Below are 27,762 nucleotides of genomic sequence, written 5' to 3' on the forward strand. Positions count from 1 at the left end.
CCAGGTATTATTTTTACCTCGACGTAAGGTTCCTGAAACGAGACGAAAGCTTTGGCTGCACAGTGCATGCGTGCTGTGCCGTCTGAATATGACGGCCATTATGAGAGCGCATGACATGGTATCTCGTCTCAAAGGAGACAACACTTTGTTGATGACTAAGACTAATACAAGGCAAAGCCTGACAAGAAAGCATCTCTCACTGAAAGCGAATGAATAACACCATTTTCTCTCCCATTCTTTTATTTTCAGGAGTTCCTTCTTCTGTTGTGTCTTCAGTGACTCACGTCTCCTCTCTCTCCCTTTGCAGGGGCCCACTGTGGATCCCACTGGCTCATCTTGTGACTCTCTGCCTCCTTGACAGACCAAGGGGAAAGCTAAATGCACCCAAGTGATTCTGGAGAACCGGAGAAGAGAGGCAAGCTTCCCAGCTTTGTTCTCGCCTTATGAGCGCGCTCTCCGTGGACTCCCCCCGTCAGCACACTCTGTACTGTTTAGTTACAACCAGCGCTCTCAGGTGTCGAAAAAAAGAAGAAGAGTGAAACACAAAGAGGAAAGAAGAAAGGGTAACAGATAAAGAGAGCGAAGCTGCATAATTAGTATTACTGTGGGTGTGTCAGGGCTGGAAACCATGAGAAGAGCCTTCTGAAGGCAAACTGCGCTCAGAAAAAAAATACTGTGGTTAACCTCCAGGACATTTGTATGTTTGTGTGGGTATATGTGTGCACACCTCTTCTGTTTTCAAAGGACTTGAATTTGTGTTTGGATGCGGATTTAGCCTTTCATTATGACTCTTCGAGGAGGCTTTGAGAGAGCATGGATTGGCTACCACAGAGGCGTCCACTGCTGGGTGCCACTGCTGGCTTGTTACTTCTTCCTCTCCTTGGCGGCCAAACCCAAAATGCCCGGCCACACGCACCTAAACTCAATACGCATCGACGGGGACATATCTCTAGGTGGGCTGTTCCCCGTGCACGCCAGAGGGAACGACGGGAAGGCCTGTGGAGAGCTGAAGAAGGAGAAGGGGATCCACAGGCTGGAGGCCATGTTATTTGCTCTGGATCGTATTAACAATGACAATGAGTTGCTACCTAATATCACTCTGGGGGCACGCATCCTGGACACCTGCTCCCGGGACACCCATGCTCTGGAACAGTCGCTGACATTTGTTCAGGCATTGATTGAGAAAGACTCAACTGATGTCAAGTGTCTCAGCGGAGGGCCGCCCATCATCACGAAGCCTGAGAGAGTGGTGGGAGTGATTGGTGCTTCTGCCAGCTCCGTGTCAATCATGGTCGCCAACATCTTACGTCTCTTCAAGGTCAGTTTTTTTCTACAAGCATACACTTCCTACTTCACTTTTTCTGCAGTGTGGCTATCTACTATTATATTTCCTGAAACACATGCTCAGCAACATTACAGACTTGCAAATGGAAACAGTATGAACACACTCGTATCTCTGTTTTACCAGCAAATTACATTCCATCACATTACATCAGATAAACACACTGCTCATTTCACACTGTTGCGGTTCAGCAATTCTATTAAGACCGAATAGTAGTTTTTCTATAGTCATTTCGAAGTAAACTATTAAGGTCATAAACAGTGTTGTAATTAACGACAATATTACCTTTGACAGTAACAAATCAGTTATTATTATTATTATTATTATTATATAATTAGTAATATGGCGATATCTACTGTGGTGGTGCCAATGGGCTTGAAAAGTAATTCATGAAAACAGAGCTGCTGTCTCTTCCTGTTCTGCTTTGTGAACAACTTGGCAGCTTTAGCATCGTTCAAAGCAGTTCTGTTACTATGTCACTAAACTCAAGTTTACCGAATAACCTGCACCCTATTATCCTGAATGAACTCCTGGCATTGAAGAAGTCCGGCTGTAAGTAATAGAAATATGTGACTGTATCTAGATTACCTGTGATGCAGTAGTTGCTTAAGATAAACATGAAGGTACATTTAGCCTAAGATCTGTCTGCATGTTGGTGTTTTGTCTCTGTTGTTTTGATGCTGAATAATCCTGTTGCAGTTTTTTTTTTTCTTTTTAAATCCGTTCTGTCCAGATTATAAAGCATCTTCCTCCAACTACCTTTACCTGAAATGAGTCAATCAGTCCATGGATTGGTCTGACCGCTGCTGATGTGTGCATCAGCGACACAATCCTCACACAACACTGTAAACTATGTATAAGCTATGTCTCCCAAGTAGAAAAAAAAAATGGAATTAGGTTTGTATCCACTACCAGGAATAGTATGATACGAATAGCTTCAGGAAAACAATCATTTTTAAGTCGGCATAATCCAAGCACATTTCAGAATTTCAGTGGCTTGCACATATGCTTTTTCTGGTGTGTCTACAGTAATCACCAAGATGAAGATCTGAGATTATATCCGTCCAAACATGTTCAACGAGCTCTTCAGTGAAAACTTTAGCTTCTTGCTCACTGGGGGCTTCTTTTGTCCGACAACTGTGATCCATTCAATAACAGCCCTCCAATGAAATAATGCAACACGGGTTTGATTTGAAGGATTCTGCAATGCTCATCCATTTTCCTGGAGACTGTGGTAAATGTATTTTTATTTAATGGTGCTAATATCACACTGGTGAAGTTACTGACATAAAATCTACAATCACATAATCACTAAATCAAGTTCATTGTATCGTTGCCCTTTGTATGACCTTTTCATATTCTTCACCAGCCTAAATTACATTCATCTGGGACATTTTTTTCTGCTGATTGTTATACCATCATTTTACTCGCTAATGACTTTAATTCAGAGGAAATCTTCAGTCTTGCCTTCATATAATCAATTCAGGGACATCCTACATGGCACCATAAGTGCGTTGAACTACCTCTGAATACGGTCTATGAAATGATCTTGGGGACTGTGTGGGGGCAATGAATGCAAACACAATGAGAACCAAACATATCATGGACCATATCCAAAGTAATTAGATTTAAAAAAAAAAACCTGACTAGGTTATAAAAAACAATAAATAGGTTTTGTGTTGAACCCTTTTACACTGTAAATGTGGAAGAAACCCATTCGTCAAGCCTTCATTAAGATCAAATGAACATTGCAATGGATCTCTTTAACCCTCTGATGACTGTGTGCGTATAATATAACTGACTAATTGACTCAGATTCACTTTTTCTAATCCATTAGGCTTTTAGCGACTCGTGAAAAGCAGTGAATGCAATCTGATTCTCCATTGGTGGTTCAAAGCCAAGCATTACTATATATGCAACCTTTGTTCCCTTCACACCGACTTCATCTTTTTAAAAGAGCCTGACAGATAATGAAACCTAGACTCCCTGCTGGGGGCATTGTATCAATAATGTCTCACCTATCTGCTTCCATTTTAGAAGCAACCGACTTGCTCAGCGGAGAGGAAGAGTGTGAATAGTACAACGTGCAAAATAAAGAAGTCTGACTGATATGTCATAACTCAACCAGAATAAATGCTGCACTCTCAAACCCTTACTGCTCTTTAGAAAGAGGTGGACGAACTACTTATTTTAGTGACTTTCTCTAGTGCTCAGACCTGTCACTGAACCTCCGAAATGGTGGGGGTGCACCGTCGAAGTAGCCTGACCAGTGAGCAAAAAGGGGGCTGGTGACACGTCTCTCACATGGCACGTTTTCCATTGTGCAACACTGCAGAAGAAAACAGCATGCTGACAAACACCGGCTGGTTTGGTCCGCAATTCGAACACCCTGTGACACACGTCAACGTGCAGGACACTCGGTATTTTATCCATATAGACATGGTCTGAGATGGTGAGAGGCATTTCTGCAGCAATTCACAGTCAGTCTTTCTTCTGAAGCAAGTCCATGACAGCTTTGTGTTTATTCTGAGAACAGGGCACAGATACTAAATACCAGGAAAACGGCCGGTCAGTTTTTTTTGTGTGTGTTTCTTTTTTAAGCACTCCTGATATTTGGGAAGAGATTAGTTCAATCCTAACAGCAGGTTCCATCAGTTCGTCTCCACACGTTCCTGAATTCTGTATGTTTTGATAAAACTGGTCCCTCGTCCACACATCCATTCTCGAAGGCATCGACAGTCAGTGAGTGCGTTAGTGTGTATATAAAACACAACCAGCCAACTCCGGACTTTGAAGCTTTTCATTTAATGTCTTTCATTTAAAAATCTGTTTGAGATGTAAAACACAGTGAACAGACAAATCTACCTTTACAGATTTGAATATACAGTGTTGTTACTTTCACAAATTAATTCAAATTGAGGAAGATGAAGAAGAAAGATTATGCTTGATACAATTAAATAAAAAAAAAAACACAAGTAGAGTGTAGAGCAGAGGTGATCAATACGTCACAAATGTGGTTCAAGAAGTCACAGTAAAAATAATTCAAAATGTATCATTCTGTTGCGTTATTGTCAAACTCCTTGTGCAGCGGAGCTCGAGACTTCAGATTCAAACTGTGAAGAAACATGGTGGAGGTGTGTTCAAGACGGTGTCATTCATCCAGTTGTTACCATAGTAACTGTTGACCTCCGGCAAGCGTCGGTGGTTGTTGGCTTCAGCAGATGTTCAGCAGATGTTCAAAAACCAATAAAGTATAATCAATTGTTTGTGGAGTCCTGCTTGAGTGATAGCTTGAAAGTTTATTGAAGATTTTAAATGCAGCTTGAAAGTCCCAGAAAAATGTGGGCAGTGAACTGATGCATACAGGTGAGCTGTGCTTTCATAAACAGGCGATGCCAAAATGACCTGTGTATTCCATTTGTGTGATTTCAATTGTTCTGATGCAGAAAGAATGCACAGTTTGCGTCACCGCTTTACAATTTGTCACAAAGGACTCAAGGAAAATATACACATATGTGGACAATAAAGGGTCCATCCTCGCGTCTGTATGCATGCTAAATGAAATTACAACTAATAGATATGCTGTGACGCTGAACACATCACGTTGTGGTGTAGTTAATTCTAACATGAGCCTTTTTCTTCCTGTGATTGTATTCAGGCTTTAACAAGGTGTTCATCTGTTAGGCTTCCGTCTATGGGGAGAGCATCACACGTTTTCATTCAGCTGAGATCTTCTGTTCTAAAGTGTAATTTGGCTTTTTGTCAAGCGACGAATATTTTGAGTGTTGGCATTATTGTATCACTCTATTTAGCTCCACCACCCATGCAAGGAGAGCTATCAAGAGCCTACACACAGTTCCGAGTGCAATGACAAGCCATCAAACATCATAAAAATTAAAACTACTCATTATGTGAGAGCATCTTCCTTTACCACAACTGTTTTTCCACCACACAAGGTTGTGGCGGTGGCTGCCAGGAGTCCATGTGGAGGGCACATAACCCATCAGAGGAGGGCCTGTCCACTCACAGGCTTGTGAGACATCTTCACACAGCTAATTGGCAACACTCTGTTTGGGAACTATTTTGCCAATGAGTTATTGTGTGCTCCAAAAACTGCATGCCAAGTCCTGCAGTGGGAACAAATTACCCCCCCCACCCCACCCCACCCCCCCTGCTCGAAAGGGCATGGAGCAATCCGGGCCAAAACACAGTGTTCTTGGACAAAAGAATGAGGTCTGTGAGAGTGGAGTGCAGCTCAGACTCTGATGGGCCTCTGATGGACAGAAATGGCGGACAAATTATTCACCTTCGAGGTTCAGAGTCAGAGTCAGCCTTACAGGTATTTGCTCAGTGAGCTTGAACCGCCTTGTCAGTGCCTTGAGAACAACCTTGGCAAATCCCACTAAAGGCCAGGGGAGAATGTTATAGGACACCTCCACTTAACCCTGAGCAGGAAACGCAACATTTCCAAAGATGGCTGCTGATAAAAAACCTCCCTCGTCCTGAACCTTTGGAAACAAGAAAAAAAATCTGACACGCAGACTTTGATATCCGAAATGGACGAACAAGTTCACAACAGAAGTTTCAGAAAACAGGGCATTGAAGTTGTCGTAACTTTTGTCTGGATTTCATCATCTGCTGTAGGAAGTTATCTTGGACTGGTTACAAATGCATCAAAGGCTTAGAGCCTACAATTTTCAGTCCACCCTTGACAAGCTACATGTGGTGAGAGGTACTGGGAGCAGCTATTAGTTGAGCATGTGATACATATCATGGCGCTGTTGCAGAATAACCATGAGCTGGTCCTATCTAACTCTGCAGCAGGAGTGGGATCAGATGGAGAGAAAAGGCTTTTAGGTAATGGAGTATGTGCAAATGCATCCACCTCCGGTGGTGGATTGTCATTGTTTAACGGGCAAAAAGCACAGCGAGCTCCATCTCCACATATAAAGGTCACATCGTGTCAGATCTACAAAGCATCTGCAAGTCTTATCTCAGATAAGGGTGAAATATTTCCGCCACGTTTCATGGTTGGTTGAAACAATAGCATGGCGTGGCGACAGATTTTTATAGAAAAAGCACCAGTGGTAATGAAGACTTTTGGGCGTATTGTGCAGCTTTTCAGGAAAGAAAACAGACTACGTGAAGGCAACAGACAGTCAAATAATCTCTGATTAGACAAAGAGACGAGAAATCTGCTCATAAAATTTCTCAACCGTGTATAAAACAAACAAACAGGCATCTCATAGTGTATCTGGAAGGAAATGATCTCTGACTTTATTGCCTTCCACTGATTTTTCACTCATTCAGGGGTTTTGAAAGTGTAGGAGGAAGAGCCTCCCTCACAAGACTTGAACCACATTGCATGTAATTACTTATGGTTGAATGCCCGATTTCCTAATCATTCTCACATCACCATCCATATCACATACAGCGGTTAACAGATATTCTCTTCTTGTGCAAGTTACAGGCTTCAATTTAATATCTGGCAGATCCTTATTACAGTGTCATGTATTCTTTTTCCGCCAAGGATAATTTAAATTTGGTACTAACAAATTCAGGGATAAGAATGCTGACTCAAAAAATATACTAGCTCGAACTACCAGTCAGGAGATTTTTTCGTTATTTTTTTTTTTCTTAAATGTTTAAAGGACAAACATAATAGCAACCCTTGGACCCTTTTATCCTGTTGCTGCACCTCTCGAACCTCTCTGGCACACGCCAACTGTCATAATGGTTCATGAAATGCCAATCACAATAACAGTGAAACCCCACAGATTTGCATATTTGTTTCTCGTATATTGAAAGAACATTGTAAAGACCCAAGAAGCCTTTAAATCCTTTAATCAACTTATCTTTCGTTTTGCACTCGACAGCCAGAACAATTTTTCATGAATCACACTGATAGGGAAACAAGGAGCCATGGAAATGTGATTTGGATGAAGCCCGGAAGTGGCCCCAGGTGAAAAGAACAACTCTGGCTTTAATATTTTGAATAATATTAACATTGCATTAGGTCACAAAAAGATACTGCATATGCATGAGTTAGACGCTGTACTCGTATTTCGGTGAATCGCAGAGTACCAGATACACACTCTTCCTTGTTGTGCCCTTGTTTCTTTTAATTTTTCCTTCAGGATTTAATCTGTTTTGCGAATGAATTTAATGATGTAAACAAAATGTTCCCACTGTGCTTAATTTTCTCCCATCATGTCTACCATCCACCGTGCACCGTTTTGCCACAAATAAATAGAATTTATTTATTTTTTATTGCGGGGAAGTTTGTTTAAATACAGTGTTCACTCGAGGCAGAGCTGTGAGGTAGTGGTGACCACTCTGACCTCACACTTAAAAGACCCTGGACCCTTTTTCTCCTGATACCTTGGCTTCTTTCCACAGTCCAAATGAATGGGAGCGTAATCGGTGATTCTAGACTACCTGTGGTGTGGGACTTTTTAATCAGCTGGATACGACGTCAGCCCACATTGCAACCCCAAATTGGACACAGGCTTTTGTGGCTGTCAATCAGTCTCTTGACGGCATGTAATGGCAGGCAAAAACAATAGGAAGTGGAAGAGTGAAATCCCTGCATTGAATTATAGCCCCAAAAAAAAAAAAAAAAAAGAGCCTGCAACATGTTTAAAGCTTCTAGTGCTTTTAAAGTGCAAACTAGATGGATGCTACCCAATGTTGGTCATTACGTTGGCCAAGTTTTCATTTTCTCTCAGTGGAAGTGGATATGCATACAGTTCTTAGTGACTTGGGAACAATATTATGCTCATTTTCTGGCAGTTGTCCAAACTGAGGTGTTGGAAATGCAGGTGATCGCGAGTTGAAGTGGAAAAAGATGAGTTAAGTTGGAGAAAAGTGGGTATGTGTAAAAAAGACAGAAAGATAATGCGTTGATTTGTATATGATGACTTTTGCCTGAATACTATTTCAGTGTGATTTTCTATTAAATACCTGTCAGTATATCTGCTATTCAAATTTCACAGTGTGGGATATCATTGTATTCGCTGCCATATGGATGCCGACTAATAAGTTAAGCTAAGTGTAGCTTCACACAGTGTGGCTCGGCAGGTTCTGGCTCTTTTCTCCATCATTAAAGTCACATAAAACCATAAGTAGGCCTCCCCCGAGAAGTGAGGAGGGTTTTACTGCTCACCACTTATAATGACTTTCAAAGTTGTGAGCACCTTTTTTTCAGACTCCCAAATTGTTTCTTTTCCTCCCCTGAGCTGCTTGCCTGAATTTAAACTGATACGGATTGTTTTTTGGTTCAGTGATATGAGTTACTAAAACAATTGCAATGCATTTTACATCCTATGGTACATTGATTACTTTGAGAGAAAAGCTAATTGTTATACTTTTTGTGAATGCATATTTGCCAAATATATTTAGGGAACATTTAGGAATATCTTTTTTTTGTAAAATACAGAAGGAACAAATTATTCCTTGATTTTTACTCAATAGCTGAAGACAAAATGTAGGTTTTTAAAACATTAAAGATGATCACACTCGACATTGCACCATTATTGCAAAAAACAAACAAACTGATTTATTGTGGTCTTATTTGGGATAAATTGTGCATTTCTAGATACCAATCCCATAAGGAGGACACATGCAAAGTTATGTATTTATGTTTGTTTTGAAAATGTAAACCTGGAACAAAGCTGCTGGAAACAATGTACACGCTTGCAGCAGGTACAAGGTTCCGCACAGTTTGCACGTCATCCTCACATTGTCATCCTTTTCTATAAAAACATCAATGCAATGTCCAAGTCATCTTTTGAAAACCAATCAGCCATTTTCATCTAATCAAATCTAAAATTAGAAAAAGATAAAAAAAAAATACGATAAAAAAAAAAAAAAGCAAAATGAGCAGAGGTCAACATTTTTGTTTTTGTAAGCATGCAGTTAGAACTTGTGCAAGAAAAGCTTTGATCCATTTAATATGCAGATAAATAAAAACATTATTTAAAAAAAAGGATTATAAAAAAACAAACTGAAAAACAACTGCTGTAGCATTAAGACCACTGATAGGTGAACTAAAAACACAGATTATCTCTTGTTTACTATCGCAAATTAGGCACATTTTGTGTGTTAGAAGCAGGAAAATGGTTCAGTGTGTGAATTTTAGCATGTTTGCTGGCAGGACACCTGAATCGGAGCATCTGCAAAACAAGTGTTATGAAGTCAAGGTGTCCCGGTCTACAGCGGTTAGCGTCTAATAAAAGTATTCAAAAGATGTAAAAGTGGTGAACATGCTCGAGGGACACTGCCACATTAAAGTTTGGCCCATGTGATCAGATTAAAAGAGGAGCTGCTGTTGCTCAAGTTGCTGCAAAGGATAAAACTGGTTCTGATAGAAAGCTATGGCAATACGCAGGACATTGCTGTTTGGTGTGGATGGGCAACAAAAGGGATGACATATACAACATGAGGCGAATGGTCCTAATGGAGCAGGTCAGTGTTCGTATTATAGATCATTTGGGTAGGTATGAATCTCTGTGCAGAGCTTGCACGTTCTCCATGTGTAGGTTTCGTACTCTGGTTTCGTCTAACAGTGTGCATGTGAACTCTGTGATGATCCAGCAAACTGTCCAGACTATAACCTCACTTCACCCACCGTCGGCTGGGTTCAGCTCCAGCGCCCTGCGACAGTCAGTTGGATAAAACGGTATTTAAAATGGATGGATCATCAACGGTCTAGGAGTTAGGATTATGGGCAATATATCAAATCCTGTCGGTTTTGTGTTATTATACTGCTACATAAGCTGGTCAGTGATTCATCTATGAAAATGGAATATGCCATTGTGTAAAGTTTACTGCATTAAAGACCCAAGATCCAGAAAGCACACAAATGAAAAGCAGCAATCTCAACATAACGTAGCACCAGCATATTTTTTTCTTCTTCTTTCTTTATGGAACCCCATTTGTTTGCATCTTTGCACTTGGGATTGTTTTCCAGTTCCTTACTTTCAGGGCTTTTCCTCATCCTCCTCGCAGTTTTAGAGTGGCTGAGGAGAAGTGTTTGCTCAGCACTTCAGAGCAGCAAGGATTCCGTCCCCATGGTGTGTCATGAATATTTTACTATATTGTTATGTAATTTACGCCCTGGGATTGAGGTTGAAAGCTCCCTCACTGCTTCCCCCTCATCGCAGGGTCCAGCTTTTGGTCTGTTTTCATCAGCTGAGTCGTTATATTGCTTTATAAGCAGGAGCAAAGTGCAGCAGCACTTGAGGTAATTAGTAGTTGGTTGCTTATGATGCTCAAGACAGACTTAGTGTAATTAAAGCCCCCTGGCTTTTGACTGTATGTCTTATACATCCCGAAAATCTGCTACTCTGGCTGGTTTGAGGGATCCTGGTACAGCCGTCAGAAACTGAGGGAGCATGCACCGTGTTGCAGGTATGGTAGCTGACTTGCTGAGACAATCATAAGCGTTCACACAAGGAGGGGGGTGGGGGGGGAGTACTTGGGAGACTTGCACACAGCAGCTCTCTAAATTAAAGTACAAGCAGTCGCAGGCAGTCTGTAGGAGTAAGTCCTTCCTCTGTGGAGAAGTGAGGTTGGGACTGCAGGGGGAGGACAGGCGGAGGAGAGCAGAGGTGGTAGCTGAGTATACTCGGAACAGAAAGAGGAGGGTTAACCAGTCGCCTGTTGTGCAGTGTGTGAAGCGGAGACCTCGCTCCTGCCTCGCTCCTCTCTCATTAGTGCTGAGGCAGAGGCCCTCAGGCACAGTGTCTTACTCCCCCTCAGCATTCCGCCGTGTTCAGACAGTGCTCTTATTGGATCATCCGATCAGCCTACAGAGAAGACTGGCTGAAAGCTTTAAAGGCTCTCCAAAATGTGCAGACATATGCATTTTACGTTCACTTGTTAATGGTCCATCTACTCATCCAACCACAAACGTAAATATTTCTGTCCAAGTCAGCTCTTATTCTTAAAATGCAAAAGCACTAAAATAAGGATTAAAACAATTCTATTCTATATTATTTGTGCATTAATCAATTGTGTCATTTGTATGTGTTTACAGAACATTAACAATTGTTATAAACATCATGTTATCACACCCATAGTAAATTATAGGTCAATTATCAATCTAGTGCTATTGATAAAGTCAGATTGAATTCTTCTGATTCTGATTCGTGAGTTCAGATTGTCCTGTTTACATGAACACCCAATAAAGTGATGGGACAAATGTGCAGGTTTCAGAACATAATCCCATTGAGTTAGTTAGGGTTAGGGTTTGGCACATCGCTGGTAGGAGACCTGAAGTCCAGAATTCACTCTCTGTTCAGCTCAGCATTGTATTCCAACATTTCCAGAGGGAAATATTGTCCTCTTTGGCTGTTAAATGCTCCACTGAGCTCACCATCTAGTTGCTTCATAGGCTATTTTTGGTGGGCACAAAACAACAAATAACAGCTGTTTTATTATATTTTCCAGCAAATTTCAGTGACAATTCTTCAAGCTGTCTTCTCTACCAGAAAAATTCCTCAGCATGGCCTCTCCTTGGTGTTAACTTGAGAACTCCGTCAAAGGGCTGATGGTTTTATGCAGCGAAGGTTCAGCTATCTTGTGGTCAGATTGCTCCTGGCTCTGAAAAATAATAGCAGTATGGCTGCACAGTCGGAGCTTTAGCACACATGGACAGCCTTGAAGTGTTTCTTTTTCACCCTCACAGAGCCTCAGCAACCTGGAACCGGGTGGTAATTTAGAAGTTTGAATCGGGGAAGCGATTTTCAGTTAACTCACTCCCATTCTGTTGCAAGTGCGATTTGGTGCGTAGGACACCACATTAGCTCGTTTACACCGACCTCCATTTCCTGAAACAAACCCACCCGTCTCACGGCGAATGGCATGTGTTGAATTCCCCACACGCTAACAGTGCAAACTAAACATGGAAGCGAAACAAATAAAAGCCCTAAAATACAAGCAGGAAGCAATTGTTTTCCGTGCGTTCACAGACCAGTGGGCTTTTCATGGTCTTATTTGTGCCCCTTAACTTGACTTTTACAACCGAGCAGACCGAATCCATGAAGTTGTTTGCCCCGACCCCGAGATTGCCGGCGTTCCCTCGTCTACCATGCTCCAGCAACAGAGGAGAAGCTTCTTTAGTTCAGGATTAGTTCCGACCCAACTCACTTTGCCCACCCAAGCCCGATCGGTCAATTCCCAGTGTGGTCATGACCGTACGGCAGCTCAGAACCTTGCCTTATAGTTTTGGTGGTGTTTTTTTTTTTTTTTCCTTCCTTTTTTTTCCTTTATCCTCTTTCTCCTGCTGTTTGCAAATCCTTCTGCAGGCAATCCGAACCACTGCTGGTAATCGCCGAGCACAGCGACAAAAAGCCACTGTGTGGCCGTCTCATCCTGTGCATTCTTGAGCTTGATGTGTTGGGTTTCACTCAAGTTAATTACTGGCATTTAATTAGTGCACGCTAGCAGGTCTTACTGAATAAATGCTGGCAGGAGGGGAAAAAAGTATTTTCTTCTTTAAATGTGTGATTTCTCTCTGCTGAGCACTGCAGAGAAATTCGAGGGGGGGGGGGGGGGGGGGGGGAGCAAAGAAGCACAATGGAGAGGTCAAGAGAAATACCAGTAGGGATTGCATATGTTTGCTGTGTTGGAGCCGTCGTTACACCACAGCGCTCAGAACTTACCAATTTCCAACATTTAAGATTCCTTGCTCGGACTGTCCTCGAAAAGTTTACAAACCTTCACACACCGTCACAGAAAGATCCCACAAACAGCACAGCCCGCTGGATGTTTTTCTTTTTTTCTTTTTCTTGAAAAGAGCGTGGGATAAAAGGCTTGGCGCTGTCTCACCTGTATAATCTCACTATCAACCCACCCATCCATCACTGTCCTGCTGTGTCAGGCTGCCCTGCTTAAAATTTACTCTGGATTTAACAAAGGGTTGAAGCCACAAAGAGAAAACAGAGATCTTTGAGGAGCTCGAACTGCTTTAAATTAAAAGCAATCAATGGCGCATGACAGCTTCCTTATTGATTGCAGGATAAGATTTTTTTTTTCTTCCAATTTCTTTACTTGAGCTGTAAAAGTGACAACGTCAGCCTCTGAAAAATGAGTTATTTATTAATTTCAGCACAGAAGCTTCTGTGCACTTTCCCCCCCCACTAATAAATATAAAGCACACGAGGAAGAAAAGGTCAATATAATAAAATTTTCATAAGGCCACTGTAAAGTTGCCTGAGATCTCAGAGGAATTGTTCTGTCAGCCTAATACAGGGCGGTATCCTCAGTCTACCCGGCAATCGGGATAGAAAGAGAAAGTTTTGGCCGCCTTCGGGCTAAGCAGCTTGGACATCATCCAGCCTCCGAGCACATGAGACAACATGGAGCCTCCCATGAGTCACTGCTGTGTCACACAAAGGGACTTGCTTTGTGGTCTGAGGCGGTTGGGATTTACCGTGAAAACAGAACAATCACGCTCGGATTTGAAAAGAAACAGGACCCAGGCAAGTTGTGATTTTGTTTTTCGTGTCAAGTGCTCAGCATTGTGAAGTGACAGTCATTATGAATGTTAAAGTTTTCATGCCCCAGATAGAAAAAGGAAACGCACATTTCCAAATTTGTAATCCCATCATTTGTTCTTCCTCTGGGTATTTAGATGATGGTCCATACAGTGGATTTCTCTTCACAGACACAACAAAGCAGGCGGGCGGCTCATCGAGACGAAGCAGCGCAGATTTGAGCGAAAACATTTGGTTTGTGGCTTCTGGCACGAGGTCAATCTGCTGCCATTATGTAATGTTGTCAAAGCTAATTAACAAAGAAGGAGGGTGCACGGCGGTAATACTTAAAATGTAAATAAACCATTTTAATGGATCGCTCTCTCACCATTAGATGTGTTTAAGTGGGCATAGAGAAACATAAAATAACAGTTTGAAGCAGAAACTCTGGCACAGCAGTCTGCGCTGATCTATAAATTAAAAAGCGATCTGACAGTACCTGTCCAGAGCTGCATTAAAGTGCAAGGGGAGCTCCTCCCTCAGTACATTGCATTCCTGCAGCCGGCTGAAAGCAGCGGGACACATACTTTGATAAATCTGCAGCCTCAGATTCAGACCCAAAGGGCAGCGCTGATACACAGTCAACCACTGTGTTTGCATTTATAAAGTCACCTCACAGGCTGCTACGTTTTACCGTTATCTCATTCGGTGCTCCATACATGACGGCAAATATCAAACCCTTGTCACATTCATGATACTAGTTTTGTTCTAACTGCTGTTATTGTAACATGCATTTTATTCAAAATCTTTAGCCCTTTATCAGGTTAAAGATATTTTGCCCATTATCTGCATCATGTTGTGTTTTCTTCTGAACACTGGCAACAATAAAGGACATACTACAAGATAAGACAAAATAAAATGATACATTTTTCTGCCAATTCCTTGTTTTGGTTTCTGTAGTTAATTATATATAGTGAAAAAAATCGATTTTTATTTTAATCTCATCCTATTCCCATTTAGAGACCCAGATGCATTTACCATAAAAATATGTGAAGAAAAGAAGTAATACAAACAAAACAACACAAAACAATTTGAACATATTGACAAATAGTGTCCCATTATGTTGCAAAATTGGATTGAAGAATATGATTTTTTGGGAAAAAGACATTTTCACTTTGGAAGAAATTTGATTTGATAATATTGTGATCTAATCGTGTATCAATATATTAAATTTAACAGCACCTTGGGGTGATTTTCAATTCAAGCGCATTTTAGTGAGTGTATCATATAGACTTAAAAATGCACTATAGTTCAAATATTGCCACATATTATAATATGTGAATGGAGAACTGCTCAGATACAGAACCAATTAGAAATCCTGCACATTAAATGACATTCAATGACATTAATTGACTGAAAATCTTGGACTTCACGTCTGTCAGAGTCACTAATCATCTTTTGTAAAGGTTAAGAGTCATGCAGCTGGTGACTATTACCAATAGACTATATTTAGATAGGCGAACAGGCAAACGTCAAATATATTGCAGCTTGATTTCATGCTATTTCAAAACCTTCCTAAATTCTGAAGCTTCTGTTATCTAACGTGCTTATATCAGATGCCCCCCCCCCCCCCGCCAGTTTTTTGATGAATCACAACCATAAAAGTAGAGTGTTGTTTAATTTTTGATATCAAAAACCAGTCAGGCTACAAACATAGCATCCCAATACGGCAGCCAACCGTGCACGCTCTACAAATATTTGCACACATTCACATTACCAACTGGCACAGGAGGATCAATTCTCATTTACAGGCTAATTATCGTCTCAAGAGCTTCGGCACTCACTAAAAAACACAGTAAATCTTCACAGGCCAGCAGAGTGTTCGTCACCAACACATCACCTTGTTTCTTTAACCAGCAATCATTAACCTATCAAGATCTGAAGACTTTCCGTTACAAAAAGACACCTCCATATTGACCTGCCGCCGCCGAGCCGCAGTGTCAACATGGCTCATTTCCTGACATGTTTGCCTCGACAGTGTGCAGGTCTCTAAGTTGTTATTTGGACCCGTGCTCTGCAGAACTGGCACATCGTGCTGTCAATTCACCAAGGAAGTGAAAAAAGGAATATATATATATATCAATGTTACATGCTTTTATTACTGTTACACTCCTCACTAAGAATTAACATTTCTTTTTTTTCTTTTCTTTTTACAAACGCCCCCCTAAAAAACCCCACAACATGTCACAGTGTTTAGCACTGACGACAACAACAATAACACCAGCGGAAATTAAATTAAAAAGTAATTTCTCATGAGACGTCTCAGCCACAGATTCTATGTGGAATCTTTTTCCTGGGAACCAGCACTTGTTATATCGTGTTGACGCGATGTTTTCTGTCCTCAGGTGCTTTGTATTAGTCACTGCTGGTCTGTCGCATATAATATCATTTGTTCCAGTTAAACATGCGGTGGGCTTTGTGATGTAACGTATCTCGCTGGTCATCTTCTCTAATCTTATTTACAGATGATTGTTTGTAACTCACGGCGACCCTCCAAGTTTCAAACAACACCAGGTGTGAATGCAGACTTTTAACATGTGCTTAAAATAATAATATTAATAATAATACATAATAAATAAAACATATAATTTAGACCTAATATTCTTTTAAATCAGCCAGTATTGAAAGATTTGTCTCAAAATATACACCAACCTGATTGAGTAATTTGTGAAATGTTAAACCCAAAATGAGTTTCCACGCCAACTTTGTTGCTCGCACTATTATTTGAAAAACACATTAACCTATGAGCAGCACTGTGTTAATGCAGAATACATTATTGGTTTATTTTTAAGATGGGAATACAACAACCACAGCATTTTCATTGTAAAATCAACTTGTATGTACACCTCATTGCTGAGGAATTATGAACTTACACAGAGTAATCCTATTTCTTTGTTGATCTAAAGGCCTTTTGGCAACTCTTACCCTTACCATGCTATTATTATTCTAATCATAATAATAAAAGCACTATAACCTTTGCTAGGTAGTAATTTAACCTGAAACACTATAATCATAAGTAGAGTTCCAACCAGGCAATTGCACACCTCTGCCAACCTGCCACTTTGCATTAATATAATATATACAGTAAAATACATGTGGTAAAGACTGATAAGAGCAATTAAAACAATTTCAAACTCCTCCATTTACAGATATTGGACAAATATGAGGTCAATGGGACCTATACATCTTTACCTTCTTTACAACTTCACACAATTTGGTTTGTGTAACCGGTTTTAAATATTCGATTCGGGTCCTGTTAGACCATCGTCCTGCACAAATGTACTGTGTCCCTGCTGAGACATGCATGAATCTAAAATGTATCATCATCATGCTCAGCACAAATCCTTATAATGAGTCATTCATTACCATCAGATGTGCTGGAGCAGGGAGAGACGTATGAAACATGTAGGAAAGCGCCTCACAAGGACCAGGATTGGACTAAAACGCTTGAGAGGGTACAGACAGGCAGCATACCACTGAATATGGTTTACATATTTCAAACATTGTGGCAAGATGTTGACATAATAAACAAATGCTCTTTTGCACGAATCTAATATTGATGGCAAATCACATGATGCAATACAGCGTCTTTCGTCTTTTGGGAACTGACATTTCAATGGATGTGAAAACTCCATCTCTGGTATTTATATACGATGATACGAGCATGATGATAATCAAGTCGTGATTGTTGTGAGTTTTGTTTATTTTTTAATGACATGTCCTATTACATCTATTCGGAGACTTTGTGGCTCTGTCACACAATCTCTGGTGAGAATAAAAAAAAAAAAAAAGGCTCATAGGATTTATCACTTGAAAATAAATGTGTTATTTGTTATTTTGAGGCATGCAGTGAGAAAGGCACAGTCTTCATTCTTTCATTTCATGTTACTGTTGCCATGAATAAGAATAAACAAAAGAAAGAATCTAAATTTGTAGTTGTGTTCAAAATTACATTACAGTCACAACATATGAATATCAAGAATATGCTTACATATGCATTAAAAACTAAAACAAAACTGATAATATTTATATATAACATATTATAATGCAGGGTTTTGGGGGTTATTGTGAAAGATGCTGCAGTTTTCCATCTCCTGCTACTTTTAGCACCTTCATATACCACAATATCATCTCAGGGTGAGGATCTCAACCCTGCTGGGCGTTTCAATAAAACTATCAGGGCATAAATCCAGACACGAGCCCGTGTTGTGAGCCAGTGGGAAGCTCCACAACCTCAGTGACTGGTAGTAAATGAAATGTCAACAGAGCGGCGCTGTAATCCCATTAACGGTGTCACATTCCTTATTTTGTCATACGTGACTTTCTAAATGTAGATGAGGATTTAATACTCTTAATATGACAACCCGCTGTCTTTGGTTTGACCTCAAATCTACGGTCGCATTCGTCTCAATGACACTGCAAAGTCAACAGTACAGGAGGTCAAACCCAAACGATACCATTGACCTGTGCTGGAGCGTGACCATTACTTATAACCCAAGCAGTATCGACACAGGGTGAGTACAGTGGGTGGATGGACTTGGTCCAAAGTCATTCAGAGATGTTGTGTCATTAGATGATAGTGCAGTTTGTGTGAGAGGAATCAATATGTGTGAATGACCATAACAAATTAAAGTCATTATTAATTCTGTCATTTATGGGCTCAGAATACAAATGCTGCTGATGGAAGTTGTGGAGCTTCCAGTTTATCTAGCGATCTGTTCAGTGCTTTGGGAGAAAATAGAGCACAATTTGTAATTCGTCCTCGTGCTTGAATGCCCAACATGAAGAGATATTCATCCTTGCAGCGCAGACTTGAAGTTAGTGCTACTTTCGCTTTAATTTTCTCTTCAACTATTTCTGAGTAAGAGATGAGATAGACAGGAGGCGGGACTGGAGAGGGCACAACTGAGGATGTTCAGCTCTTTACTGGGAATGAGTAGAATAGATTAATCATGAATAAATTAGAAGTGGAGTGTCAAAGTCATTTAAATAAAAATCACCATAACTGATAAATAATAATTTCCCCTTTGGATTTAATCCAAAGTGGTGCAAGATGACAAATCTCCATTTGATTAAATATAATTTTACAAAACCGAAATATGTGAAACTTGAACATTATGTCATTTCTGGCAACTCATTTTAGTGCAAAATACAGTGAAATATCCTAAAACCACATTTCTCTTCTTTAGATTTTGAATTAAATGCAAGCAATGACTTGCCACATCTGTTTTCATAGAGATTCCCATTAAACAATTACACTCTCAGGGCAAGACAAACATCAATGTTCTTCTGGTCCAGTATTGACAGTGAGTTCTATAATCAGTCCGAAGTCTTCATTAAATTGTGCCTCCTGCAATGTCAGTCCATGTGTAACTTGTTTCTATTACAAATATTTACTTGGTGGTTCGACTTTATGCAAAATTCTCGTAATTGATTTTTACTCACTATCTTCACTTCTTCGATATTTTCCTTCTATCTAATTATCTCGACGAATAGTTCTATGAACAATACAAAACGACATATCAGAAGACTTAATTCATTGTGTTTTTAACAAATTTATATTCACAGTATTTGAAGCTTGAGCTACATTTCTAGCAGTACTGTGTGAAACCTTTTCTACTGTATCACTGATCTCTCAGGCCCCCAGTGAAATAATTACAGTTGCTGTTGTAGAAAAATGAAGGTTTTCTTTTTTTTTTTACTCTTCGCTCAGAATGGAATCGCAGACAAAGCTGATTTTGTTTGACACGTTTGGTGCCTCCTGCATTCGAGCGACAGCTCATCTTGGACGAATCAGCGGGAAACAGATGAGCTTGGTGGTTTGGCTCTGTTTGTAGGAAAGCTGATTACTAAGGGGGAAAAACGGTTGCTGGGGATGGACCGGTGAGGAAGTTCATGGACAGAGTGAGAGAGGACATGCAGGCAAGTTGGTGTGAGGACACGGGAGACAATGCAGATTAGAGGAAGATGATCTGCTGTTTCAACTAATGGGAAAAGACCAAAACAAGAAGAGAAATAAGACAACACTGGGTACTTTACATGTTACACAAGGTCATTGGCGTACATTTGACTGAAAAAGGGAAATAACCACTAATCTAGTGTAGCAGAAGCAGACTGTAATAGCTCCTTAAGTATCACCAAAAATATTCCTCTCAACGGGCAATTAAGCAGCCAAGGGGGAAAAGGTTAAGATAATTATATTCAATTAAAGAAAGTAGGTAATTATGCCCAATGTGAGTGTCAAACTTAGTTTTACACAAACAGAAATTACTTCCGACGGTGCTCGGTGTATTACAGATACACTCTATGTAAACCGTCTTACCGTTGGATTACCCACAGAGGATAAAGGTCATGGCTTGATAAGGAGGATGTTATATGAGTTACAGGGTTTAGCTGAAACTTCCTGATATGATTCATGAGATTGGCTATCGTCATCTAAGGAAGGAGAGTGGGTTTAAAAGCAACGCCAGTCCGATCGTCACAAAAGCAGATTCATCCAACCACTCACTCGTCTCCGCACAGTGTCGGCCGTAAAAAAAAGATTAGTTGTGTAGACAGCGACACTCTTGTGTAAAAACCATTATCATCGACTCGGTGAATACATTACCTACCTGTGGACTGTTCTCACAGTTAATCAACTAGTCAGGGTTAATGGAGACATCAGATCCCGACACGAACGCCTTCTGGGATCGCGCAGCTGCAGCAGAGTGCTTTTTTTTTGTTTTTACCCCTCAGTGTGGTTGAATATTTCAAAAGCATAAAAGGCAACCTTGGTCTGCCAAAACTGTGTTAATGTTGTGTCTTTTAGAAAGGCAGTTCCTGAAGGAGCCCTCAAGCTACTTTTTTCAAATAGTAAGCGGCAAAGGGTGCCACTTTAGTTTGAATTTATTAATTTATTTAAAAGAAATAAGCTCTGCATATTGATTGACATCGTGTTCCGTGTTATGAATTATCAAATATAGTGAGTGCAAGATTTCTTCACAAGATGGAACAAGAGTTCTGTATGAACTTAGGCTGAAAGCACGTTTCAGTTCAACAAACAACAAAGTTAAATCCATTGATGCATTCATAGTTTATATCACAGCTTTAACACTTAATGCAAAAGACAAAAAGCCATTCCAGTATTAAAGAATGTTAAATGATAAAGAATGTTCCGTTCATACTTCGGTACTTTCTTTTTTGTGATTGGATGGCGTACGCTTACGACTTTTTATTTGTGCTGAATCACGTCTACTCAAGTCGTCGTAGGCTGCGATTCAGCTTGTGTTTTCATCGCTCCATCTGCACACAGCAAACTTCACGTCATGTAAATCATTAGATTCACGTCGTACATTGTGGTTAGTTGTGAACTTATAAGATCCTTAAAATCGCACAGCGCATTAAAGACTCCTGGCCAGTCAAGTGCTCAGCGTTCTGCTGAAATCCAAGTGGGAAGACGTGAAATCATATCACATCCAGTTCTAAAGAGCATAGTAGACAACCATTACAGACAATCATTGAGCAACGGATATTAATGTGGCCTCGAGTCTTACTGGGTTAATGAATATCTGAGTAGCAGGGAGCTTTAAACAGCCCAGTAGTGTCTCTTCAAGTGGTGTGTCATGTCATTGGATATTCCCAGTGTATTTGGAAGTCAGCTATTTGCATCACAACTGCTAATTACAACTGCTCAAAGCAGTATTGCCAATTAAGAGTTAACTTTAAACCACAACAGCTTTGTTAAGAATAGTTAATCTGCTGTGACTTCGAAAACAATGCAACAAAAAGTCAGTGGAGTTTTTTTTTTTAGCGTTCAGCGAATTTACTTAGAGCTGTGAATATTTAATGGTGCCATCAGTCTTTTTTAAAAGCTACATCATGAGTATTACACTCGTGCTTCTTTTTATTTCCATTTACAGGACCTAAACATCAAAGATGTGCCTCAGGTGAAAAGCCTGGTATGCTTACACACGGAGAAGTTCGCTGTCTGCCAGCATCAGTGTCAAAGCACACACAGGAATGACTAGATTGAAACACTCAGGCAATCAGGCTGCACTGCTTACAGACATTAGCTAGGCACAGCTTGATTTTGAGCAGGAGAGACTGCAGGCGCACTTGCTCGGCCCACTCTGTTGTCTCGTAACTGCTGCACACTGCATGTGCTATCAATGCTTTTCACCGCCCCACTTCTCTTTTCTGCAAGTTAAGCTGGAAAAGGGAGTAATGAAATATTTAAAATCCAACTATTGGGGTTTGCGGAGGAGTGCATTTCTTTCTCTCCCCGAGTCCTGAAGGAGCTGTACATGTAGGTGTAGGCTGACTTACAATGCAATCCATGGTAAAGAGTCATAGTGTGATTGCATTAAGATTTAGACGGTTATTGGTTCAGGTAATATGAGTCGAGCCGATGAGAGTGGGCCGTCACCCACTTGTTTACATGAGCGTTTCAAGTGTTAAGACACGGCTGCCAGACGATTCAATTGAACTAGTCTCTGTGGGATGGGTTGTAATTTGATTAAGCAATCTATGCAAATGGAACATAATTTGCATTACCTTTTTGTGCAGTTAGTTGTTGGCAATTAAAATTGCTTGGAAACATGAGCTATAAGGCCACCCCAGACACTGCAGACACACAATGTTCACAAGGCTGAAAAACTGCTGAACAGGAATTTAAACATTTAGAGGCACGTTCGTTTCCACTACTATTACTCTGGTTTTGTTTTATTCATGTCTCACTATTATACTGAAACATTTAACTTTCCCCTTAAAATGTGATCTATAAATAACTTTAAAAAGAATCATGGTTATTTCAATATGTGTGCATTGCCATAGCCCCCCAAAAATGCATTATCCTGAACATTTGCATGTTTTTAAAAACATTTAAAGCATTATGAAGAGTAGAAAATGACAATTTAATGGGGTAACTGGGATGGGCCTCTTGGGGTAGACATAGGTTAAAGAGAGCGGCAAAAGACGTAAAAAGGCATACATGTGCAGCTTCAGCTGCAGTTACTAAAGAAATACATGAAGAAACTCTCCAGGTAAAGAGCCGACTCATATTTTGCTTCTAGACTGATGAGTAAACTGACTTAGCCCCTGAGCAAACTTTAGTTTCTGAGGTGGAAGAGACACTACAGTCTCTGTGTCTTGACCGCAGTGTCTCCAACTTGAAGTTCCCCATTCCAGCACGTTTAAGATTTCTCACTGATTTAAATCATTCAGCCAATAATCTGTTTATATTGAGGACCAGAGTTTCAGGCCAACTTCTTCAGCTTCCTGACTCAGTGGGAAGAAACGTGTAATTCAAGAAGCCGCAGCATTTATTTGCCTTTGATTGAAAGACAAAGCTCGACATTTAATGACTGACTCTTCCTCGCTATTCTCTTAACATCTGCAGCCACTTTTCCTACTCCCTTACAAAACAGTTGACATCATTGACCTTGTTGGTTTTTGTCTTCTCCACCATTTACCAGTGACTGAAGAAAAGAAATATTTCCTTTTTGAATTTATCTGATTCATCACCTTGAGTATCATCAGCGCCTGTAAAGGTTGAGCCAGGAGGTAATACATGTACGCACCCAATAGATTTATTGAAAAATGAATAAAACACTCTTCATGTGTTTATAACAATACATTACAATATGATAGGTCAACATAAGTATCTTAAGGCCAGAAAAGTTCTATAACCACAGTTCTTTTTAAATTAAAAAGGATCTTTACTGTACAGAGTTTTATGGTCTGTCACAGAAAAGAAAGGCATAGTAAATCTATGTGAGGAGATTATTAATAGTTTTATAACAGATCATTAAGTGGCGCTCGGATGCCTTCAAGTGTTAAAGGCATATATTCCAAGGAGGCTCAAAGCCCATTATATCAGATAGAAAGATGAAAACGAGAATATATTAAGTTTAAAGTTTCAGTTCGAGTGACAACACGTGGTGTACATAATTTCAAGTTTAGCAACTTGTCATTGGAGAACAGACTGCAAACCTTTTGCATCAAACATAAACTTTTTTTTTTTTTTTTCCTTTTCCCACCCCGACAAACTTGTTCTCATTTGATTTTGGTCATTCAATACACATCCAATGGGGTACAGCCAAAGCACACAGATCAATAAGTGCAGTCAGAAGCTTTAAAGGGTGGCAGGATGAATGGATGGCAGAGTGCTTTGAATTATTCAATGGTGTTGTGGATTTGTCAGTCTCCTTTGCGCTGACAGGACTATTTACTCGGCTACATTCAAAAGAGCAAAGGACCAAGATGCAAAATATTGGAACAGATGTGCTTCTTTTCTACCTTTTCAAGACTCACACAACCCCCCAAAAATATTTTAGAAATATATTTTGAACAGGACAATAAGCTCATAATTCAAATGTGTGAGAAAAATATTGAAGTTTAAAAGAAAGACATCAAGTAAATGTCATTTCAGCTGAGAAAATGTAAAAGGATAGTTTTTGATGTTCACATAGGAAAAAAATTATTGACTTCATGCTAAACACGCCTGTGGCTCAGCTTCATCCAGGTCTATTACAGACATCAGTCGACATATTTGTCCTCTAATGACAAAAACAAATGTGACGCACAAACAAGAAAATTGCTCCAGGATGCTGGAGTGGATGCTGTTTTAAGTAATGTGTAAAGTGAGTTTTATTTAACAAGGTTTGCAGCCGCCGAGCCACTGAAATGAAGCCATATTTCACAGAAATGCATTCAGGGAAATATACAGTGTGCAATCACTCACTGAAGTAGAAGTAAACAGGCAGGCAAAAAAATAAATAAAAAATGTCCATGGAGTTGCAGCCTATTGTCAGTCCTCACACCACTCTGCATGTTTGGGCGGCTGCTCTGCCCAAGGCTCCTCTGGCACCACATGTCTGCATTAAAATGAGGCTGAAAATGTTGTTGAGGTCATGACAGGGCGGCATGAAGCAAGGATTCGTCCTAACGTGACAGCTTTCTGAGAACATCGAGACGAGCGACGGAATGTTGCTGTGGCGCTTTGTGTTTTAAACAAATGGAGACGAACATGAGCAGGTATCAGTCCGAGGAGGCTGGCGCGGAACGGCAGGCGGGCGTTTAGAATGAGGAATTAAATGTATAATCTGTCGACTGTCAGCTGCCCTGTCCGCTTTTAACTTGATGGTGTGATCATCCTGTTTGAGCTGCTGAACAGTATGGGAGAAAGATAGACTAGGAGAAAGAAAAAGGGTGGAACTGAGAGGGAACACATTAAAAGAAGATAAAGCCCTGAAGGAAAGTGCAGATAAACGCAGAAAGACCTTATGGACATGTTCACAGGAGAGGAGTATAGTTAAAATTAAGAAAAAAAGAAGCAGTGCATGGTATTTGTGAGGTAGTGAAATGCTCGCTTTAGCACGCTCCTACATTCTGACTGACTTTTCCATGTTGGTCTCAGGCAAACAGCACATAAGTATAAAATAATATTAACAAAGAACAGGACACTCTTTGCTTGAAGGAATCTGGAATATTTTACAACAATGGAACAGCTTCACGCTCTCTCTCAGGAGGAGCTTGAGAGGAGCCAATCCAGTCTACATCTGTTTTGAGATGTCAAGCTGTGCCCTGTCTCTTCGCAGACAGGATATTGAGGCGAAGCGGAGGTCAGGAGAGCGTGATGTGTTGAAGCCAGTGGGTGGCACTTTATGCAGATGATGCTGTCCTTTTGGCTCCATTGCCTCCAGCGCACGCAAGGACTTGTTGAACAGCTTAGTGTGAGGGGACTTCTATGCAGATAAGCATCTGAAGTCCTGAGTTCACGGTTATTTCAAGGAAAAACACAGTATGGTGGTTTTATGTTGGGAGACATGCCAGGTGGAGGAAGTGAAGTGTTTCTGTGTCTTGATCACAAGTGATGGAGGAAAGGCCGTGACATCGTCCTCTGAGATGAGTCACACTGAAAGCTTTCTGTTTGCCAGTCAGTTTAAATCTCCATTCTCACGTATGGTCATGAACTTTAGGTCATGAAAGATGGAATGAGATCAGAGACACACGCTGCCGGAATGAGTTTTCCTTGCACACTCCTTGACAGCTTGAAGAGAGTTGAAGAAGACCTTCTCATTGATAGGGGTTATCTGAGGTGATGTAGGAATCTGATTACAATGCCACCCAGTTAGTTCCCATTAGATGTCAACTGGGACGAGACCTGGCAGAGATTACATCTCTTGGTTAGCTTAAGAATGGTCTCAGGTTCAACTGAATGTGCTGATTTGAAGAAGTGAGAAGTCTGACGTTTTTCACCGTACTTTACACTTTCTCACCATGACCACATTCTAGTTAGAGTATGAAGGAAGATGGATGTCAGGATGGATGAGCATGTGTTACTACAAAGTGCAACTAGACACATGGCTTTGTAGCATGCATTTCTTTTATGTAACTCCAGTGGACTCTTGTGTAATAATAAATATGAGAACAGTACAAAAAAAAAAAAAAAAGATCAGTAGTGCATGAGCACAGTTTGACACAAATAATATCTACATTACTCGATTGTTAATTTCAGTTTCTCATGTTACTTAACGTAAAAGCTTTCGGTTGAAAGGTAACATGTTGTAGTCTTGGCCAGAGAGTGATGAAGTGAATAGCATTCTTGACTCAAAGCCGATTCATAGCAGCAGCGAGGTCCATATTTGGCTGAGTTGTGTTAAGTTTGCATGTTCTCCAAGTGCATGAATGGGCATTGTCAGTGTACTCAAATTTCCTCCCACAATCCAAATAAGATGCATTTGAGGAAAATCGGTGTTTCTACATTACATGTAAGTGTGAATGTGAGTGAAGGTCTGCCTTTTAGTGTTCGGTGGAGTTTGAGACTATAAATGAACTTGGCGTTATCCAGTCAGCTCGCAGACCCAGGCAAATAAGGTGACATGGAAGATGAAAATGGATGTTTTAGATAAAAATTGCTTCAATGCACACTTGCTACCAACTCAGTTCATGACAGAATGCCAGCTACGACAGCTTTTAGCTTCAATGTGTCTACAAAATGTGTGCCCGCTCTTTAATTCCATTGTGCTCACAGCTAATTAGAAAAATAAGAAGCTGTACAGCATGCCACTTCAAGTAAAAGTGAAATAATGTGGAGCATTGTGAGTTCTTCACTTCAGAAAAATTGAAATAGCTGCAAGCAAAGTAGTCTGTAGTTGAAGAGAGATACCATTTGTCAGATGCTTGAAGAGAGACTCAGAAACTGAACAGAATAATAATAAAATTGGAGGATCCAGTTTTTGGAATAATTGCAAAAAAAAAAAAAATGCAAAAACTAAAAGAAAGTTCAAAAATGTTGAACTCATGAGTATCCAGAGTAGAGAGGGTTGGATACCGAGCTGTAGCAGTTACGTCACAGTTGTATATTCCCAAACCTGTGACTCAATCAGTGGGAAACCACGTCGTGAACATGACAGAAACATAGCACTTATGCTTGAGTCATGCGTAAGATGATGACAGTTGTTTTTTTTTGTCTCTACTGGAGTGGGGAAGTACCCAGTGGGCCTTTGAGTCCTATACTTCATGTATGCCCTGAATTCCTCTCCTAGTCTTGTTTATTACTGCACCCGTCGTTTCAATCATTTTTTAATGTGCAACTTCAATATGTGCATTAAAGCAGATGCGCTTTGTGTTTGGTCCTCATGAGCTGCTTGAAGTTCTATCCCTGAAATATCACAATGACAGTAGAGATTGTTAAGAATAATAATATGAAGGGAGACAACAGGAAAAAAAATGTCGATTATCTTTTATTTTCCATGACACATACATCAGCAAAGACACTTTACCGTCTGTCATAAAACCAGCCGTCTATCATAATGTCTGAAAGAATCCAAATCAGTCAACAGGAAGGACGACTATTATATTAAGTGCTGGTAAAGAAATCCATAACGTGGCTTTCATTTT

The 27,762-nt window shown here is 40.3% G+C and overlaps 1 protein-coding gene across 1 annotated transcript in view; it reads left to right on the forward strand.

Annotated features, from left to right (window-relative positions):
- Positions 1–784: 784 nt before the first annotated feature.
- Positions 785–27,762, forward strand: part of LOC308113864 (metabotropic glutamate receptor 4-like) — a gene marked incomplete at both ends in the record, with an annotated part of 153,376 nt that continues 126,398 nt past the window's right edge. Inside the window, one exon of the mRNA XM_080470392.1 lies at positions 785–1,318. Coding sequence (XP_080326518.1) covers positions 785–1,318 — 534 coding nt within the window. The remainder of the gene's footprint in view (positions 1,319–27,762) is intronic.

The sequence above is a fragment of the Lipophrys pholis genome, assembly GCF_963383615.2.
Source record: "Lipophrys pholis genome assembly, chromosome: 8".
NCBI classification, from domain to species: domain Eukaryota; kingdom Metazoa; phylum Chordata; class Actinopteri; order Blenniiformes; family Blenniidae; genus Lipophrys; species Lipophrys pholis.